This window comes from Protopterus annectens, chromosome 5.part1 (genome assembly GCF_019279795.1).
Source record: "Protopterus annectens isolate FY-2018-M chromosome 5.part1, PAN1.0, whole genome shotgun sequence".
Lineage (NCBI taxonomy): Eukaryota > Metazoa > Chordata > Ceratodontiformes > Protopteridae > Protopterus > Protopterus annectens.
In genome coordinates, this window is record NC_056736.1 from 614411967 (window position 1) to 614433279 (window position 21313).

Consider the following 21313-nt stretch of genomic DNA (forward strand, 5'->3'; position numbering starts at 1 on the left):
ATAGAAGATACCTGTATCTACTCAATTTTCTTCAGTCTGTTAATTATCACCTTATATGTTTTGAATTCCATTGTCACCTGATTCTCTAAAAGAGCTATACAAAGACATATAATATAATCTGAATAAAGTAATGCATGTTTATTATGCAGAAAAGGACAGGAAAAGACAACATATTTAGAGAAAAGGGTTGAGTTATGCATAGATCTCTTCTACCACCACTCTATCAATGTAGCAAAATAGGCAAGACTCAGTCTGTTTAATCTTACCGCCCTGTCTTTTGGACAGAGTGCTTTGACTGAAGGGTTCAGTGAAAACAAGTAGACTTCAGTATGATTTCTTATAACTGTCACGTATAGGAAGTCTCAGCCCTCAGACCACCTGCAACCTTCATCCCCGTGGTGGTGAAGGTTTAGTATGATGAAGAAGTGGTCTTTTCCGTCTTTCCAGAAGATGTCAGATATGTTACTTATTGTTACAGAGTTAGTTCGTGTTTCTTGCTCGAACTACATTACACCAAAATCCATTAAAAAACACCATCCCTTTGCTTAATATTTAAATAAAGATGAGTATGTAGTATTATACTATGCAAAACTTAATTAAGGTAATCATGGACCTGATGAACCTACAAAAAAATAAAAGTTACTCCTAAGCAGCTGATGATAAAATGTATGCATTTATATAAAAAGATTGTGACTTGAAACATATTCCAAATCAAGTTATTTGGTCCAAGGTGGAGTTGTAAGAAAAGACATTCATTACTTTTACTCACCTCCTGGTAACAGCATAAAAATGCTAACAGAAATAATGGCAAAGATGATAGATACAAAATATTTAGTATGATTAAAAAATTATGTTTATCTTAAAGAGAAAAACAAAGTATTTTAAATGTATTGCTTCTTTTTCTTCAGCTGCTCCCACTAGTGGTTGCCACAGTAGATCATCTGTTTCCATTTCTTCCTGTCCTCTGCATCTTGCTCTATCACACCAACCATCTGCATGTCCTCTCTCACCACATCCATAAACCTTATCTTAGGCCTTCCTCTTTTCTTCTTACCTGGCAGCTCCATCCTTAGCATCCTTCTCCCAATATACCCAGCATCCATCCTCAGCTCATGACAAAACCAACGCAATCTTGCCTCTCTGGCTTTGTCTCCAAACCACCCAACCTAAGCTGACCATCTAATATATTAATTTCTAATCCTGTCCATCCTCGTCACACCCAATGCAAATCTTAACATCTTTAACTCTGCCATCTCCAGCGCTGACTCCTGCCTTTTCGTCAATGCCACCGTCTCCAACTCATATAACATAGCTGGTCTCACTACCATCTTGTAGACCTTCTCTTTCACTCTTACTGGTACCCATCTGTCACAAATCACTCCTGACATTCTTCTCCACCCATCCCACCCCTGCCTGCACTCTCTTCTTCACCTCTCTTCTACACTCACCATTACTCTGAATTGTTGTTCCCAAGTATTTAAATTCATCCTCCTTCGCCAACTCTACTTCCTGCATCATCACCATTCCTCTTTCCTCCCTCTCATTCACACACACATATTCTGCCTTAGTCCTGCTGACCTTCATTACTCTCCTCTCTAGAGCATATTTCCCCCTCTCCATGGTCTCCTTAACCTGTTCCCAAATCTCACTACATATCACATTATCATTCACGAACATTATAGTCCACTGGGACTCCTGCCCGATCTTGTCTGTCAACCTGTCCATCACCAATGCAAATAAGAAAGGGCTTAGAGTACAACTTCACTTGAGGTTTTCCTATTTTGTTTCTAAGACATATGCCTTACACCATTCTAGGTATAAATGTTTTTCTGCCTGTTCAAAATTTTAAAGACGTGATACATCTGTTATCATGTATCTTTCAGGATGGCAAAAAGAACCACCCATCATCAAAACAAATATAAAGAGCCAGCTTGTGTTATATCCAGGGACTCATAAAAATGTTTGCTTCATTGTCTTTACGTGTTTGAATTATATCTGCTATCAAAGCAATCATCTAAACTCTGCATGAATTCCAAATTTGTTATGCTTTGCATTTGTTTGTTTTTGGATATGTGTATATGGGAAAATGTTTTGGTTTCATTTGTGAGGCTGGCACTCCTAGAAGTCTAGAGATGCTCCTAACACAGCCTCAAAGTCAATAAATAGTGATATTGAGCCTTTAACTGCAATGATGACTGTACAACATTAATTTTGTTGAAGAATATTCCAAGCACATCACACAAGCAATAATCCCCAACAGGGTGCATGTTATTCTGCAAATTATGCCCACCCAGGGGTGTTCTGAGGCCAGAGATGTCCTAGAGGGCATTAATATACTTAGAGAATGGTCTGTATGCAAAATTGTTGTGTCTTATCTACTTATTTATTTATTTTTAACTACTAATTTATATATATATATATATATATATATATATATATATATATATATATATATATATATATTTGATGTAAAATAGTTCCTTCACCTGTTTCAGACTTGTTGTAATATATGCAAATGGTTTCGCAGGAAGCATTTTACATCCAAAATATAACATTTTTAAAAAATATATATACAGTTATTTACTTTATTTTTTAATTCCTTACTTCTAAAATGTTTGGTTTGTTGCCATTGGGGATTGAAGTTACTAAATAATGACACAACTTTGAGTTTCAGACTTTATTTCCTTCAGAAAATGCAATCATTTGTAATTTTATAACAGCAATAATTAAAATCTGCTCCTGTTTTTGAGCCTTTGTTCCCCCTTTATTTTAGGCTTTATCCTGATTTCTTCGGCTAAGAGGTTGAAAGGTATGCAGACCTCATTACTGCTGCTGCCAGTGGTCGATCTCACTCCCACACTCTCACACACTCGGGCTTCAGAAAATGCATGCTAACACAAATCCTTTTATTCAAGTAACTTTAAAATGAAAAAGGAAATCTGGGAACGAACTCTGCAAAGCACACTTCTGAAGAAGTTCTTGCCAAGGAAGAAAACACTCAATGTGTTTTACTGATTTGGTCTTAAAGTGTGCTCTGTGGAGTTGGTTCCCAGCTTTTCTTTTTTGTTTTCAAGTTTTATATGGTGGTTCATGTAGTCAAGTAACTTTGAGAATTTACAACAGCACTATTTAAAATCTGTTCCTATTTTGAGCCTTTGGTCACCATTTATTTTAGGCTTTATCCTGATATCGTGAAGTAAGAGGTTGAGAGGTATGCAAACCTGCTGCTCTTGCCATGACTCGATCACTTTCACTCTTTGCTCTCTCACACATATACACACACACACACATACTCTTCCACTTTCATGCAAGCAAACATGCATTCACTCACACACGCAGACAGAAACATACACACACATACTTTTTTGTTTCATTTACCTTTTTACACTCTCCAAACATCAAAAGGTCTGCTTAGCGACTATAAAATAATAGCTCGATTAATTTCTCTCTCACTCTCATACACGCATACACTCTCACACACAGACATAAACAGATATACACACACTTTTTTATTTTAAAATGTTCTTTTTTTTTTTAATTTTATACGCGCTAAGCAGCAAAAACGTTGCCTAAAATAGTGGTGGCCATGAAACAGCAGACTTGGTTTTCAGTGGGCATTACCTGGAGATTAAGAACCTGCAGGAGAACATTCATTCTCCAAACAGCGTGAGATGTACTGGTCACCCATTCTCTAAAATCCTTTAACTTCAACTGATTTTCTTGCATTGTATGCCTTTTGCTAATTCTATAGCTGTTCAGTTTTTAGAAAAAGTTGAAATATGGTGCTCATGTTGTCTTTTAAAGGAAAACTGTATGTATATATGAAGCCAAAGCCACATTATGAGGTATTGTGTATTTACATACATAATATTTTAACTTATTTCCCTTTTTCTCTATAAGAAATGAAGGTATTAGATTGGCAGCAGAGGTTCATTCTTGTACACTATCATGCATTTCTTTGCATTGCTTCATTCCAACTGACTCTAGGTCCTTGGGGGGAGTCTATCTAACTTCCTATAGCACCCATTCATTTACTGTAGGGATAACAGCCTGAATAGTGGACCCTTGGATATCATCATAGTATGACCAAGACATATAGTCCCTTAACTTGCCTTGATTTTTTCATGCAGACCCCCCCAGGCAGGTAAAAAGCACATATGTTTTTGTATATGCATTTTACATGGGATGTTTTGGGAATCAGACACTGAGGAATGTGTCAGAATGCTGTACACCAAAGCTCCCACCAGCTTTGGAATTATTTGGAATTACTTAAATTACATAACCGTTTTACATGTTATGGGTCTTCTATAATCTAATCTATAGTTCTAAACTATTACTGTCTTTTGCATCACTCCAATAAACTCTCTCTTGTGTATGAGGTATGCACATTTATAATGACTGACACCTTACTTTGTATGGTTGTCTTCTCACTCCAACTGTTGATCTGTGAATACAGTATGTACAAAAATATTTTGTATTGCTTCATTACTTTCCTTAATTATTTATATGACCTTATGAATTGCCATTGTTGTTGGCTTTGTAAACTGTATTTTACTTTATCATTGCATATTTTGCAGCATTCCTCCCTGAGAATCCCTTAAAATGGGATTATCTGGTTATATATTACAGGTCAATAAGTGTAATAAATAAATAAATAAATAAAATAAGTCAATCATTTAAAAGCTCAATTTCTAAGCACTTTAGAAGTACTATGTTCCATGTACAATGATGAAAAGAAGTAACATATATGTAAGAAATATATAGCATTTAAATAAAATATTATCCACTGCAATATGACTTTTCAAAAATAGAGAACTATAATACATAAAAGTGAATGACATTTACCTTTTTCCCAGCTTAGCCACAATGGACAAAACTAACTGATTAAACTAAAGTCTTGTCGTCACTTTTAATCATAGAAGTCAGTCACAAAATTTTAATTAAAAAAATTCAGACACAAAGAATTTTAATAATATTGGTGTAAATAAACCAGGAAAGAATACTACCAATTGTATATTTACGGAGCCAAATCCCAGTGACTGAGTTCTCTGATCTGCAAGTGAGGAAATTACAGAAAGTTCAACTACTCCATTCTCCTCTCTTTCTATATATAAATAGGAGGGATATGCAGGGGTACAGAAGGAATAAAAATTACTGAGAAGGTGTAGCACAAGTCTTTGTTTTCTGTTTGAATCACAGTTTATTGTTTGACTTGTTAGGACTATACACTTATGGGTCTCACACTTCTGAGACGGAGACAGTATTCATGAGCAACGTAATACTGCCATCATTTTTTAGCTTAAACCGAGTTCATAGTTAGATATTTTTATGATAAAAATAAATAGTTTATGTATTTTATTTAGCATTTACTTATTTTTTATAACTATGGAATTTTTTGAAAGCTAAGCAGTAAAAAACATCCTCATGTTTAACCTATCTCATTAAAACCAAAACAGATTATCAACAATTCCTAAAATTCATAAACAGACTGACTAGATTACATGGTACCTCAGAGGTTCATAGGTAAGCACTAGGCAATCGGTCTTCAGACCATTGCAAGTCTAGCCAATAATGCATATTACCTTCCTTGACTTAAATGTTCTTCCAGCTGCCTTGCTACTGTCCCTCATAAAAGGGTTACCTTATTTTTGAGGGCATACCAGGCTAATACAGCACATTTTTACAAATTTGATGGACAGACAGTATCAACCAACGCAGTCTTTGTTCCATGGGGTTTATATATATATATATATATATATATATATATATATATATATATATATATATATATATACAGAAGATGTAGTAATTTAAGTGACAAATTTAAATAACAATGAACAGTTTAATCCAAATTTCAGATCAGTAAATGCTGACTGAAAAATAACACATTATTAAAACTAGATATCTCTGGCATACACGTACAAAAAACACCAAAATGATTTTATAAAATTAACAAATTTAAAAACACACTTGTCAGCAAACAAACCTTTAAAATACTGAAAACTGGTAGAAGAGTGTAATGTAATGTTGCTGGCAAATGCATTTCCTGTGGGAAAGAGAGAATCTGAAAGGAATTTGAAATTAGGTTTTGAAAATCCATAATTCTCTCACTAGCATAATTCTGGCATAACTGCATCCATTTCCTGGTTATAGACTGCTTATTACAAACAGTGGGGAAAGGGATAACTACACACCGATTAATGCTGTGAAAGATGCACTTTAACCATACTTATATGAAACTAATTCACTAATATTTTGATTATGTGCAAGTTTTACAGAAAAACGTATTGTATTCTGATGTACTTTTACATTATTACTCAATATCTAAAATAGGAGATGGAGTTATGTAAAAAGCATTTTAAAAGCATCAGAAAAGTGATAGATACAATATTTTTAATAATTTATCAGCACTATTCCAGTGGGACATTCATCAAAGTTCTTGATTTCATATGAGGGATTTATACCTCATGCAATAATTTTTTGCTGTGCATTAAACACTTTTCTGTAATAAACATACATTTAACTTATGCAAACGAGCCAAAAACTCACAAAACTAAATAAAAAATCCCAAAGGCAGTCGACAAATGTAGAAACAGCTTGAAGAAATCTGTAGACTGCATACAAGTACTCAAAAGGTGCAAGCACCACTTTAATACATAAAACAATAAAAACTGGCTAGCGCTTTCATTTCACAATGTGTAAAAATTCATCAGACCATTAAGTTTTACACATTATGAAACAAAATCGCTAACCAGTTTTTATTGTTTTATGTATTCAAGTGATGCTTGTACCTTTTGAGTACCTGTATACAGTCTACAGTCGTTCTTCAAACTGTTTCTACATTCGTTGACTGCCTTTGGGATTTTTTATATATTTAACTTACCTGAGAAAAGTGGTAAGGTGAGCTCGGGGTACATTCTTGCTAATTCACTTGATAACTGTTCTAGGGATATACTGTAGACTGGAGAGAGTGATTCATGTGTGCCGTGTAGGATACTGCCAGGCTTCTGTTCCGATACTTTTTTGGAGAAAGCAGACAGTTTAACTTCTAAGATCTGTGAAGGAAGAAAGAAAATATGACATAACAGATTAATACTTTCTGAAGTATATAATAAGCTTTTACTTAAGATGGAAATAAGCCAGCAGAGGGGATATTTGATTCACACAACCATATAATTTTCATGTCTCCAAAGTTTTTAAAATATGCTTATTGTACATACAAATACTTAAATTTACAGTACTCAGGTCAGATTTGTTCTGATACTCTCTAGATTTCCATCATATTTTGCTTTTTATCTGTATTTGCCTTGGATTCAGAAAGGCACACTGTGATGCAGAAGCATTAACTTTGATGGTTTCCACATTGGGGTGGTTCTCACATTGGGTTGAGCTCCACATTGGCTTAACCTTGAATAATTCAGGACTCATCTCTTGCTAGTGCTTTGTGTGTGTGTGCAGACTGCACAAATGTGGTAGTCAAGGGGACCAGCTAATGCAAGTTAGCCATATGCTGTACCATGGAAATGATGCTGGCACTGAATGATATGGTAAAGAATTACCTATATAAAATTTGAATGACATCTTTTGACAGTTGCCACTCATTCACCCCTGTGGAATGGCTGAAGCTTATACCGTCACTGCAGGTAGGTGTTGAGAGGTGTGTGTGTGTGGATACGCTCGCACCCGCATGTGTGTGTGTGTGTGTGTGTGTGTGTGTGTGTGTGTGTGTGTGTGTGTGTGTGTGAGCCTGCATATGGGTGCGTGAGTGATTGGTTTCATTTGTATGAGCAGGTAGGTACTTATTTGTGGCTGAGTGGACTTGTGTTTGTGTGTCTGTGTGTTTGTGTGTGTTGGAAGGTACCTGAGCTAATGAAGTAAGTGTGCTGGTTGAGAACAGCATGGTCAGGTCTGATAGGGCAGTGCTAGACTTAGAAACCTGGTATTCAACTGCTAATGAAGTGTTCATGATTGTAGCTTTTCTTTGTTTCAGAAGGAGAGATTCTCATCGTCACCCTAATTGTCAGATTTACATTAGTCAATTACCGCTGGCAGCGGGAATCTCCCTGAATCACAAGGTTTATATTCTTGTAATAAGTTTCTACCTCAATTTTGTGGTAGTCTGACATTATTGTTTGTCTCGTTTCATCTAGCTATAATGCCATAACTGCTTATGCATGTTCACAATATTTAGTAATCTCTGTACTTTGTTCATGCAAGTGAGTATAACTTGAGTGTCATCAACAACATTTACTCATATATTAACCTGTGTAGTTTAGTTATTCAGTGAATTACATTCCTTGGTTCCTATTTATAACTCATGTTATCTAAGTACACCAGAGATGATTATTGAAAAACTTCCTGTGATATTCACCTATATATTTTTAACATACAAATGAATTCATTTCGATGCTTCAAACATGGGTCTATACATTAACAAATTAAATGTGTGATTCACATCCAGATGATCTATCTACTAATAAATTCATACACTTTTTTTCACTTGGCACTTTACACAAATGAATATGCTGTTTAAATAAACACTGCTTGACATTAGTGTGAATGTATGTGGTTATATCAATTCTGTCTTTAATTCTCACTGGTGTTATATTTTTGTTTACAAACTGCTTGAAGTTTGCAGATGATGGACATTAGATTAGTAACTTTTTCATGCAGCTTCCTATTTATTCCCTTGTAGCCAGGAACTCTCCTGTAATCGTAAATCACTTCCTGTTCTTTTAAAGATGTAAGCCAGGAACTTGCCTACTTTCCTCTAATCGTAAACCACTTCCTGCTCTTTTAAAGATGTACTGAATAAGTGAGTAACAGAACATCCCAATTTCTTCTAAACATTTTAATAACATAAGCAAAGGATTAATAACGTTATTTCTGTAAACAAACCATTCTGCTATTTTTCTTGGTTCCCATCTTTGTATCTAATTCCCTTATGTGTGTGCAAGTACCATTTTAACCTTTGCCGTAGCTTTTCTAAATATGTGCAATAGTTATTCCTTTCGCTTCAGAAATTCGCCATTCGTAAACATGCTGCTATATGTGCTAGATTTTCCTACACCATCACAAACACTTTTCCTGTTATACAATCTGCTTGTTTCACTATTATACCAAACAATGTCTTCTTTCTCTTTCTATGCACCTCTTTTTGTCAAATAACCTTCCTATACCAATATTATACCAAACAGACCCCGTTTTATGTACTTTTCTAGTTCTCACTGTATTCAGTCTTAAAAGTAGGGGTATACAGATACGTCTTCAGTTTTTTCTGCACTGATGTAACCCAGTTTAACTTCTAGTAGCAAGCTACCAAATATCTCCATGCTCATTTACATTGCTTCCTTAAATTTTAGACCTATTATTCATTCATTCATTCATTCATTCATTCATTCATTCATTCATTCATTCTTTCATTCATTTAAACTGAAAGGAAAAAAACTCGATGTACTTACCCAGGAGCGGCCTTAGGTCAGTTGGTGCCCTAGGCAAAAGGGCTCCACAGCACCCCCCACCACACTACCTGGTGCCGCCATCCTGGTCTACCTACTCAAATAAATACTGAAAAAGTGCCCCTGCTAGAGTGGCACCCTAGGCGGCCACCTAGTTCGCCTATGCCTAAGGCCGGCTATGTACTTACCATAATACTAGGTATGCAAGAAGGGCACATATCTTCAGTGAGAGTGGGACTACACTACACAGATCATAGAACTGTTTGGAAATTTCCAACCTGCCCCCCCCTCCAGCTCCTATCATGCTGCTCAGCTCCAAAACCTCCAGTTCATCTTGGTGCATGAACCTTTATAAAGCTAAGGTAACTGCCCCCAGGTAATCCTCTATGAAAAAGAATATATAAATATCTTAGAAAGGGAGATACCAGTCCCATGTGTTCTAGGAATGCTTGGAGGAGGAGGTGAGGTAAAGATGGCTTGCTTGCTCCAGGCATTGGCAGGAAGATGATTGGGTGGGGAATGTTAAGAAGGATAAACATACTTCTTACAAATCTGGCATTATGGTGAAGACATAACTTCAGTAGCTGGTAAGAAGTGATCCACCTTTGGTAAAAGGTGGAATAGAGTCCCCAGCTACATACCTAGTTCAGTTCAACTAAGAGAACATCTTTCACCACAGTATCCCCAAACAGGGCCTTCATCATCATCGTCCCTCTTTTTCCCATTTTCCACACGGGGTCAGGGTATTGTGTTAACCGTTTTCCATTTTCTACATGGGGTAAGGGTATTTTGTTAACCGTTTTCCATTTTCTACATGGGGTCAGGGTATGGTGTTAACTGTTTTCCATTTTCTACATGGGGTCAGGGTATGGTGTTAACTGTTTTCCATTTTCTACATGGGTCACAGTATTGTGTTAACTGTTCCCCATTTTCTACATGGGGTCAGGGTATTGTGTTAACTGTTTCCCATTTTCTACATGGGGTCAGGGTATTGTGTTAACTGTTTTCCATTTTCCACATGGGGTCAGGGTATTGTGTTAACTGTTTCCCATTTTCTACATGGGGTCAGGGTATTGTGTTAACTGTTTTCCATTTTCTACATGGGGTCAGGGTATTGTGTTAACTGTTTCCCATTTTCTACATGGGGTCATTGTTTTGTGTTAACTGTTTTCCATTTTCTACATGGGGTCAGGGTATTGTGTTAACTGTTTCACATTTTCTACATGGGGTTAGGGTATTGTGTTAACTCTTTTCCATTTTCTACATGGGTCAGGGTATTGTGTTAACTGTTTTCCATTTCCCACATGGGGTCAGGGTATTGTGTTAACTGTTTTCCATTTTCCACACGAGGTCAGGGTATGGTGTTAACTGTTTTCCATTTTCTACATGGGGTCAGGGTATTGTGTTAACTGTTTTCCATTTTCCACATGGGGTCAGGGTATTGTGTTAACTGTTTTCCATTTTCTTCATGGGGTCAGGGTATTGTGTTAACTGTTTCCCATTTTCTACATGAGGTCAGGGTATTGTGTTAACTGTTTCCCATTTTCTACATGGGGTCAGGGTATTGTGTTAACTGTTTTCCATTTTCTACATGGTGTCAGGGTATTGTGTTAACTGTTTCCCATTTTCTACATGGGGTCAGGGTCTTGTGTTAACTGTTTTCCATTTTCTACATGGGGTCAGGGTATTGTGTTAACTGTTTTCTATTTCCATTTTCCACATGGGGTCAGGGTATTGTGTTAACTGTTTTCCATTTTCTACATGGGTCAGGGTACTGTGTTAACCGTTTCCATTTTTCTACATGGGGTCAGGGTATCGTATTAACTGTTTCCCATTTTCTACATGGGGTCAGGGTATTGTGTTAACCGTTTTCCATTTTCTACATGGGGTCAGGGTATTGTGTTAACTGTTTCCCATTTTCTACATGGTGTTAGGGTATTGTGTTAACTGTTTTCCGTTTTTTACATGGGGTCAGGGTATTGTGTCAACTGTTTTCTGTTTTCTACATGGGGTCAGGGTATTGTGTTAACTGTTTTCCGTTTTCTACATGGGTCAGGGTATTGTGTTAACTGTTTTCCATTTTCCACATGGGGTCAGGGTATTGTGTTAACTGTTTTCCATTTTCTATATGTGGTCAGGGTATTGTGTTAACTGTTTTCCATTTTCTACATGGGGCCAGGGTATTGTGTTAACTGTTTTCCATTTTCTACATGGGGTCAGGGTATTGTGTTAACTGTCTCCCATTTTCTACATGGGGTCAGGGTATTGTGTTAACTCTTTTCCATTTTCTACATGGGGTCAGGGTATTATGTTAACTGTTTTCCATTTCCATTTTCCACATGGGGTCAGGGTATTGTGTTAACTGTTTTCCATTTTCCACATGGGGTCAGGGTATTGTGTTAACTGTTTTCCATTTTCCACATGGGGTCAGGGTATTGTGTTAACTGTTTTCCATTTTCTTCATGGGGTCAGGGTATTGTGTTAACTGTTTCCCATTTTCTACATGAGGTCAGGGTATTGTGTTAACTGTTTCCCATTTTCTACATGGGGTCAGGGTATTGTGTTAACTGTTTCCCATTTTCTACATGGGACAGGGTCTTGTGTTAACTGTTTTCCATTTTCTACATGGGGTCAGGGTATTGTGTTAACTGTTTTCCATTTCCATTTTCCACATGGTGTCAGGGTATTGTGTTAACTGTTTTCCATTTTCCACATGGGGTCAGGGTATTGTGTTAACTGTTTTCGATTTTCTACATGGGGTCAGGGTATTGTGTTAACTGTTTTCCATTTTCTACATGGGGTCAGGGTATTGTGTTAACTGTTTTCCATTTTCCACATGGAGTCAGGGTATTGTGTTAACTTTTTCATTTTCTACATGGGGTCAGGGTATTGCGTTAACTGTTTTCCATTTTCTACATGGGGTCAGGGTATTGTGTTAACTGTTTTCCATTTTCTACATGGTGTCAGGGTATTGTGTTAACGGTTTCCGTTTTCTACATGGGGTCAGGGTATTGTGTTAAGTGTTTTACATTTTCTACATGGGGTCAGGGTATTGTGGTAACTGTTTTCCTTTTTCTACATGGGGTCAGGGTATTGTGTTAACTGTTTTCCATTTTCTACATGGGTCAGGGTATTGAGTTAACTGTTTTCCATTTTCTACATGGGGTAAGGGTGTTGTGTTAACTGTTTTCCATTTTCTACATGGGGTCAGGGTATTGTGTTAAGTGTTTTCCATTTTCTACATGGGGTCAGGGTATTGTGGTAACTGTTTTCCATTTTCTACATGGGGTCAGGGTATTGTGTTAACTGTTTTCCATTTTCTACATGGGGTCAGGGTATTGTGTTAACCGTTTTCCATTTTCTACATGGGGTCAGGGTATTGTGTTAACTGTTTTCCATTTTCTACATGGGGTCAGGGTATTGTGTTAACTGTTTTCCATTTTCTACAGGTATTGTTTTTACTGTCCTGGAAGTAATATACAATTTGTATTGCTTGGTGAAGATGTGGAGATGTTGGCTACAATGCAGCTACCATCTAAAAAAGCATTCTTAAGAAGGTTATAGATGTCATCACTGCTTTCATTGATGAGGACAGACTACTTCTCTTTTTGATATAGCAGAATTTCATATAATCTTATACCTGTCTGCTAAAAGTATCTAGGACACATACAGACATTTTCTTTGATAGCAAAGGAGTGAAGATTTAATCACTTTTTCTAAACTCTTTCATCTGATAATATAGAACCTTAGAATCCCTGAAAAGATATTTGCCCCGATCCCCATTGTAATTCCGAGCCTAGTAAGTGTGCATCCCAGCACAGCCATAGCTGCCTCATCTGGCTCCCCTTACCACAACGTTTTAGAGCACCTCCTAATGTAGGGGCAAGCCTCCCCCCCAAAAAGAATGTATACACAAACTCCAAGACTACCATGTCTTAGAGACCAGGGAATATTCCAAGAAATGTCAGTCTTGGACTTAATACATACAAGTCCACATTTCTGGTCAAGTCTCACTATTCTGGGACTTGCACTAGTTGAGTATTTTAGCCAGAGATCTGGAGTGAATCTGAACTAAATCCAAAGCATCGACTGAGTTCAACAAAAAATAAGAATATTTTAAGATTGTATTGCAGTTTTTTAAACTGTATTTTGCTTAATTGCTGCTTCTTTTTCATTGTTTTTACTTCTGTGACTGTTCTGCACTTTGAATTTCTAATACTTCTGTATTTCATAGCATAGGCTGCACTCAGATTTGCTGAATCTAGGCTGTGTGGTATTGCTTGAGTACTAAAATCAGCCATCCTACATTAAGAAGTCTCTCCTGCACCCTTTTGCCAGTTGTGTGTAGCTCAGGATCCATCTGAGTTGGGGATTGCTTGAAACTGGCTCAGTTTTCACTTTCCTATTGATTAATTTGTGTTTAAACTATTTAACTTCACTTGTGCTTAAGCTCCACATTTGTGCATAGCTGTGCACCACGCTGCAGGGTTTAGCACTGCTGTGTACAGACAAAACACTTAGAAACACAATTTTCCCTTGATATCTGCTAGAGAACCCCCTTAGCTCCACTGCCTGTCTGTACGCAACACAGTTGCACAATGCTACTTAGCGTGCAACTCAGTTGCGCATACTGAGGTGTTAATGCAGTCTTCCACCCTTAGCCCTCCACAGAAGAGACACTATTGTTAGTCTCACAAGCAAACCCTGGTCCATCTAGCCCATCCCGACTAGCTACTACAATATATACCTGCCATAATGGACGGACAGTTTCCCACCATTTCTCCAGCCAACCTGATTGACATGGGCATCCAGAAGTAATGTTGTAATTGCCTCATGTATACTGACAACTACTCGCTCCTAAAGCAAACAAGCACAGCATGTGAGAAATGTAACTATTCCATGAAATTAGAATCATTCCTCTCACATAACAATATACAACACATACAACAGGCTACCAGCACACACAACTCCCCTCTCACACAAGATAAGGTCAAGAAACATAAACCCACATACATGGAGGTATTCATTAAGAGCCTACCAAAAGACCACAGACCTCCCAAGCGCAAACAACATACACATACTGTTACACAAACAGAATCCTCCTCTACACATAACAATACACATATCAGTGTCTCCGCAATAAACCCCTAAGGCAAAACACCTCAAAACCTAATGCTGTGGTCATAGGCGAATCAATAGTGAGACACGCAGATATCCCCCTCACCACGATGGACAAGGAGAAGGTCATGGTCAACTGCCTGTCAGGTGCCAGGATCCATCATATCATGTACGCACTCAAGTCACTCAACAAAATGTACTGTTATGACTCTGTCATAGTACATGTTGGTGTGAATGACTTGAGATGTACCTCTGTGTGCTATATGAAGAGAAACATGACCGAACTCTCAGATTATGTGTCAAGGCAGGTATGTCCCCAAACCGAAGCAGCATCCTACCTTTACCTAGGATGATGCCACAATACAGACAAAAATGACTGATTTCAATAATTGGCTTAGCTTCTGGTGTCATTCCAGGGGGATCCAGTATCTGTCTCCCTGGGAAGACATGGTCGACAGTCTACACTGCTTTGTCAGAGATGGCCTTCACCTGTCTCCTCAAAGCTTTTGGATACTGGTAAATATGCTTGCCTCCCCCATAGTGCCTTTTTTAGGCAATGTCCAAACAACTAAACCTCCAACGTAAAGAAATCTACTAAAGACAAACTCAAGGTCATGCTGCTTAATGCTAGGATATTAGAGAGTAAACTGCACTACCTGGAATCACTCCTCACCTTGGAAGATGCTGATGTTTGTGCAGTCACTGCGACTTGGTTCAAGGCTGCTGAGAGCACCCCAGCCAGGAGCTGCACTGGGCCCTCTACTATTGGAATCTATTTCAATGAAGTCCAGGTGAAGATGGATGGCCTGTGGCTTACCAAGTTTGCAGATGACTGCAAACTAGTCGCAATCATTGAGTCCCCCCAACGATGTTAACATATTACAGAAATGACTGACACAGACAAATAATTGGTGCCAAAGTCATGGACTAAAAACCTAACACAAAAAAAAATGCATCGTTATCCCATTTGGCAAAGATGTATCCCCTGCTAATTATGATATAAATAGCACCCCTCTAAGCTTAAACTCAGTTTTGTGAGACTTGGGAACTCAGGCTGATTGCAATCTAAACTTCAAAACTCAGTTTTGTGAGACTTGGGAACTCAGGCTGATTGCAATCTAAACTTCGATCACCATGTGTCAGTAGTGGTAAGAACAGCATTCTACATCATGCTTCTCATAAATAAGGGCATAGCATCCATGACCAGGGGGGTTGTAGGTCAGCTGCACTTGACCCTTATCAGACAACTACTTGAGTACAATACTCCCTTCTCTATGTACCTCACCAGACACCTGCAGCAACTGGAAAGACCACAGATGTTTCTAAACAAGAAAATCCAGGGCCTCCAAAACATGACATACATAGAAAGACTGAAAGCCCTGTCACTGTACTCTGTATCATACAGGCTTTTGAGAGGCATCCTCTGCCTGGCCTACAAAGCGTCTCAGACTTTGCCATAATGGGAAATGCTGCACATCCACAAATCAAATGGGGGCAAGAATAACTTGTTCCAGGAATCTCAACCTAACCTGTAACATTAACAGGACACGCTGGAGAGACAGATATATCTCCCAGGGATTGCTGCTCCTCTGGAATAAGCTCTCACTTCATGTGAAGCAGAGCTCCTCAATGACCCTATTCAAGCGCAACCTTGACAACTGGATGGGTGACTGTAAATTCACCCTGGGGTGGCACCGATCTCTCACATGGGCAGGGGCAGTTGGTGTTGATCACAGAACTGCTCTGCTAATAACGACCATCTAACTATGGTCAATAAGGGTACTTTGGTTTTTCCACAGCTAGGCTTGTAAAGGCCCTAGGGTCATTAGTCTAGTCACCTTATATGAACCTATGAGTTTCAGAAAAAAAAATGTACATTGCCTATCCTCCCTTTGTTGGTCATTAGAAAAAATGGCTAGGGACTGACAAACTGATTTCCACTGTAAGCTTAATTATGAAGGAAATTTTTTTTTCTGAGCACCATTCCATCGTTATGTAAGGCAAGGCAAAGTGCATTGATGAACATCCCTTAAAGTTCCAATACCCTTCTCTCAGATACAATGGCAATTAGGAAAATAATCTTCTAAGACAGAAGTTGAATGGTGACTTTGTTAGGATTTTGAGGATGAAGTACAGATCACAGCGAGGCAAAGGATCTCTAATAGGCGGAATAAGATGAAAGGTATCCTTGAAGAAGGCTTTGCTGAAGTTAAGCATGCTAAGGAGGTAATGTGTTAGCCTGCATGAAAATAGGAAATGGCTGCCAAATGCACCTTGAAGGTAGAATAACTAGAGCTATTTTCAAATAGCTTTGCTAAGTATTGCAGAACATGGTCAAAGGGGTTCCATTAGGGTCTACTGCTCTCTATAGAGCACATTTGATGAATCTTTTCATATGTCTTACTGGCAGAAGGCTATTGTGAAAACATCAAGAGGTCTATAACTGTAGTTATAAACTTGAGGCCTTAAAGTCACTCAAAGAGCTTGATGGCATTGATGTCTGTGTAGGGGCATTCTGGTGGGTAGGTGATCAGGCTCTCACACGTCCACAATATGGGGAGGGATGTCCAGCATGAGCGGTGCCAAATTAAACCATACTTGTCTGAGTTAGTACACTGCTATCAGGATTAGGTATGTGCACAGTTTTTGGGCTTTCTGCATTGCCTTCAATATGAGAAGAGTTGGTGGGTAGGTGTAGAAGGCCCCAGGGCCAATTCTCTGTTGGTGCCTCTGTCATCCTATTGTTATTCTTGGGCTTAATTTCTCCAAGAATTTTGGGTTTCTAATACCATGATGGGAATGGACCTGATTCCTAAGTCAAAGTATGATTAAAGTTCATGAAATTAGTATTGTTTCAATCTTTATGTTAGCCAAAAGTGCTCCTCGCAGCACCCTCAATGTGCCCATAATTGACTCCTTCTGCAATTCATACAGAGTTACATGCATCTGTAACACATCTGAATATGACTGCAAATTCTTTTTTATGAGACCCATTGCTCCTATTACTACTGGAACTGTCTGGGTATCTTTCTTCCACATTGCCCTAATTTCTGCCTGTAAATCCTCGCATTTTATGACTTTGTGTCTCTTACTCTGTACACACGACACTGTAATCATTGGCTGTAGCAATTTCAATGATCAATTTAATGTTCGTCTTCTTTTCACTACTTCTGTTTTTCTTGCTTTTATTTAATGAACTGTTGGTAATGGGTGATCCCATGTGATGTAAATGTCATCATTTTCTATAATACTTTGAGGATCATGTTTCCAATGCTTCTCAGCTACTTCAATATTATATAACAGTCTTGCCACATTATTATGCCTTTCCATTAGTGTATCATACCCAGCAACAAGATGCGTTTCTAATTCTGCTTTATAAAACTTGCATTTGCCTGCTTCTCTGACATGTTCAATGGACTTGTAAATCAAATTGTATGTAGCCCACTATCTTGCCCTGCCAATATTAACCTTTCATCTTCTGGTTTAAATTGACTTCTCCAGAACCATTTCTGTATTCAATCATTATCAACATGAGGTTGTTCCAAGATTTTTCAATACTTCCAACTATATTTATGCATTTTCCACATTTCTTGCCTTCTCATCTGATCCTTCACCTTATATTCTTTCTTTTGTTTTTTGGCACATTCAGTTGCTGTCTAATTTTTATCTACTTCTGGTTTGATTTCCATTCCCACTTGACACCAATATGTTTCTGCTAAACTAAGCAGGGAAGTCATCTTAGACTTGTTCTCCTCATGTTTTAAAACTTTCACTATGTTTGGATCTTGTGAAGTCAGCAGATATGCATGTGGTCCTATAATTGCAGATCTATACGTGTAATCAGTTTTGAGGAGGCCCATAACTCCTTCAGAAAGGGGAATATATAATATTGATATAAAATGATTTTTATAAATCATTTGATAAACATGAAGTATTTTTCTTGTTTTCCTGTCCAACTGGTCTAGTACCATTTGGGGCCAGTCAAGCTTCTCAAAACTGTAAGCTAGATTAGGAAGAGCAAATTTGTTTATAGCTTGGACTTTATTCCTAGATGTCAAGTCTGTTTTCAGTATTAATTTTAGTCTTCTAAAATATTCTTCACTAAGTTTTATTTGCATTTGTTCATGTTTTATTGTTGATCCTTCATCAACTTTTATATTGCATTCCTGTTCCAGACTGACATTTTCTTGGTGCTGCGGTTTTCCTACTTTAACGGTTGCTTCTGCACATTTATCAAGACCAAATTACATTCTTATATCATCTGAGAAAGTTTTGACCACTTGGAGTTGTGCTTTCAGCTTATCTGATGAGCTGTACAGTTTTAAATCATCCACAAAAAGAAGATGAGAAGTCTTTGCACTTTTCTGGGAGCCAGATTGTAACCATGATCTAATCTGTCAGTAGATAGCATATTGGGCTAAGGGCAAGACAAAAGAGCAGAGGTGACAGAGTCGCCCTGGAATATTCTCCTTGGAATTTTTAACCATAGGATAATAATTTGTCCTTTATCATGGCGTAGCTGCAAAGCAGTTTACCACTGTTTCATGATCACTGTATTATAATCAGTCAGTGTAGGGTATATCCTATACATTTGTTAGCATTCTTTTATCCATGAATGTGGGATGCTGTCAAATGCTTTTTTGTAGTCTATACATGCCATAATTAGATTATTCCTCTTTTTCAATTCTCTAGTTTGACTTTATTTAACAACAAATTATCATTTTTTCTTTTGTCACCATTTTGTTCTATTGTCATGACTGAGTTTTGTTCTAAGTGACTATAAACTCTGTCAGCATCAATTCAGAAGGCAAGTTATTGGTCTATAGTTTTTAGGATATCTTGCAGGTTCACTGTTAAGTAGGAGTATCGTTTTTCCTGTTGTTAACCAGGTTGGCATCTGTTTGGGGTGCGCAAATAAATAGTTCTTTCTCATGGCTAGATCTTCATGTAAAAATGTTAATACTTATAGTCAAAAGTTAGGTACTGCATCTGGGCCTGGGGTTTTCCAATTAAGAGCTTTTCTTAATTTTTTTTTTCAATTTTCTCTGGCCATTACTTCATCCCATTTCATATCCTGTACATTTGAACTTCTTAATCTTTCATTTACTTCTATCCATTGAGCATCTTTTTTGATCCACTGGAACTTCATAGATATTTCTCCAAAACTTGTCTATTTCTGCTTTTTTAGGTGGTATTTCTGTTGCTTTTGCCTTGTTTCTCAATTCTCTATAAAACTTTTTTGGGTCATTAATAAATTGCTTACTTTGCACGTTTCCTTTATATTTATCTGCATATCTTCTAAGTTTTTTCTGCCTGTGCTGATATTTCTAGTTTATCATTTGTGATAGTGCTCAACAGATCCTGATCTGTTCTGATTCTGTGCATTGCTTTTATCACGTCTATCTTTCTGAGTATTTTTCTTGATCCCTTCCCTCGTCTGTACTGTTCAAAATGGCGTTTGGTTCCGTCCCTTCCTTTCCCTTACTACCCTGTGTTTTTGTGGTAAGATATTATCTGTTATTAATTTAGCTGCACAGTAATATATAGGTTCATAGGTTGCTACTAGGCTAACGGCCCAAGGGCCTACGCAAGCCTAGCCAGCAAGGTACCATAGCTTACACCACCTAAGAAAGTTATTTTCCTGTGCCACTGTCCAGCAGAGACACAGAAGTGATCCCCGGGGTGTATTTCCTATTTCCCATCCACTCATCAAGATGTTTCTTGAAGAGTGCTAATGAAGAACTTTGCTTGACATAGATGGGTAGCTTGTTCCAGAGTATAGGAAGTCTCTGGGACAGGAATCTATCCCTCCAGCGTGTCCTATTTATTGTGGTGACAAGGTTTAAGTCCCTAGAGCATGTAGCTTGGAGAGATTGGGATTTCTTTAGGTGTAGCATGTCCAACAGCTCTGGGTTTGACAACTTTATATGTTAGGCAGAGATCACCTCGGAGTAGGCGATATGCTATGGAGTAAAGCTGGAGTTTTTTGAGGCGGTCAGTGTAGGGCATTTGTTTGAGGCCAGTAATCCTCTTTGTGAGGTACATCTGTGGCCTTTCCAGCTGCTGCAGATGTCTTGTGAGGTACATTCCAAAAGGGGCATTGTACTCTATAATGGGTCTAATGAGTGACGAGTAGAGGGGAACAATGACCTCTTTCTTCCTAATGAGAACCCTTTTATGATGAGGTGTGCCACATAGAAGGACTTTTTGACTACTGTGGCGATGTGACTATCAAAGGAGAGACTTCTGTCCACCTGGGTCCCAAGGTCTCTTATCATGCATTCGGTGTTAAGTAGATTGCTGCCTATGTGGTAGTTCATGGGTACAGAGTTTTTACCAAAGGGGATGACACTGCACTTTTTGGCATTGAGCTTGAGGCCATGGCTCTGACACCAGGCATCTGTCTCAGTGAGGCCCTTCTGTAGGATGTCCACACCATTTGGGGACTTGACTATGGCTCCTAGTTTGCAGTCATCTGCGAACTTCATTAGCCAGAGGCCTTCTGTGTTAGCCTGTACTTCAGAGAAGTAGATACCAAACAGGAGAGGTCCCAGGACGGTACCCTGTGGCACTCCACTTGTCACTGCCTTGAGGTCAGATTTGGAGTCTGCAACTTTTACAGTGTGGGTTCTGTCAGTGAGCCAGTTGGCAACCCATCTTGTGACATAGGGATTTATACCTAGTTTAATGAGTTTAGCTATAATTCCAGAATTATTTATTTCTGTTATATTGCTGAA

General features: G+C 38.1%; 1 protein-coding gene across 7 annotated transcripts in view; it reads right to left on the reverse strand.

Annotated features, from left to right (window-relative positions):
• The window catches only part of FRY (FRY microtubule binding protein), a 2210679-nt gene that overhangs the window by 535190 nt on the left and 1654176 nt on the right, over positions 1–21313 (reverse strand). For all 7 annotated transcript variants that reach the window (XM_044073229.1, XM_044073230.1, XM_044073228.1 and 4 more), the window contains exon 31: positions 6884–7055. In XM_044073229.1, coding sequence (XP_043929164.1) covers positions 6884–7055 — 172 coding nt within the window. The remainder of the gene's footprint in view (positions 1–6883; positions 7056–21313) is intronic.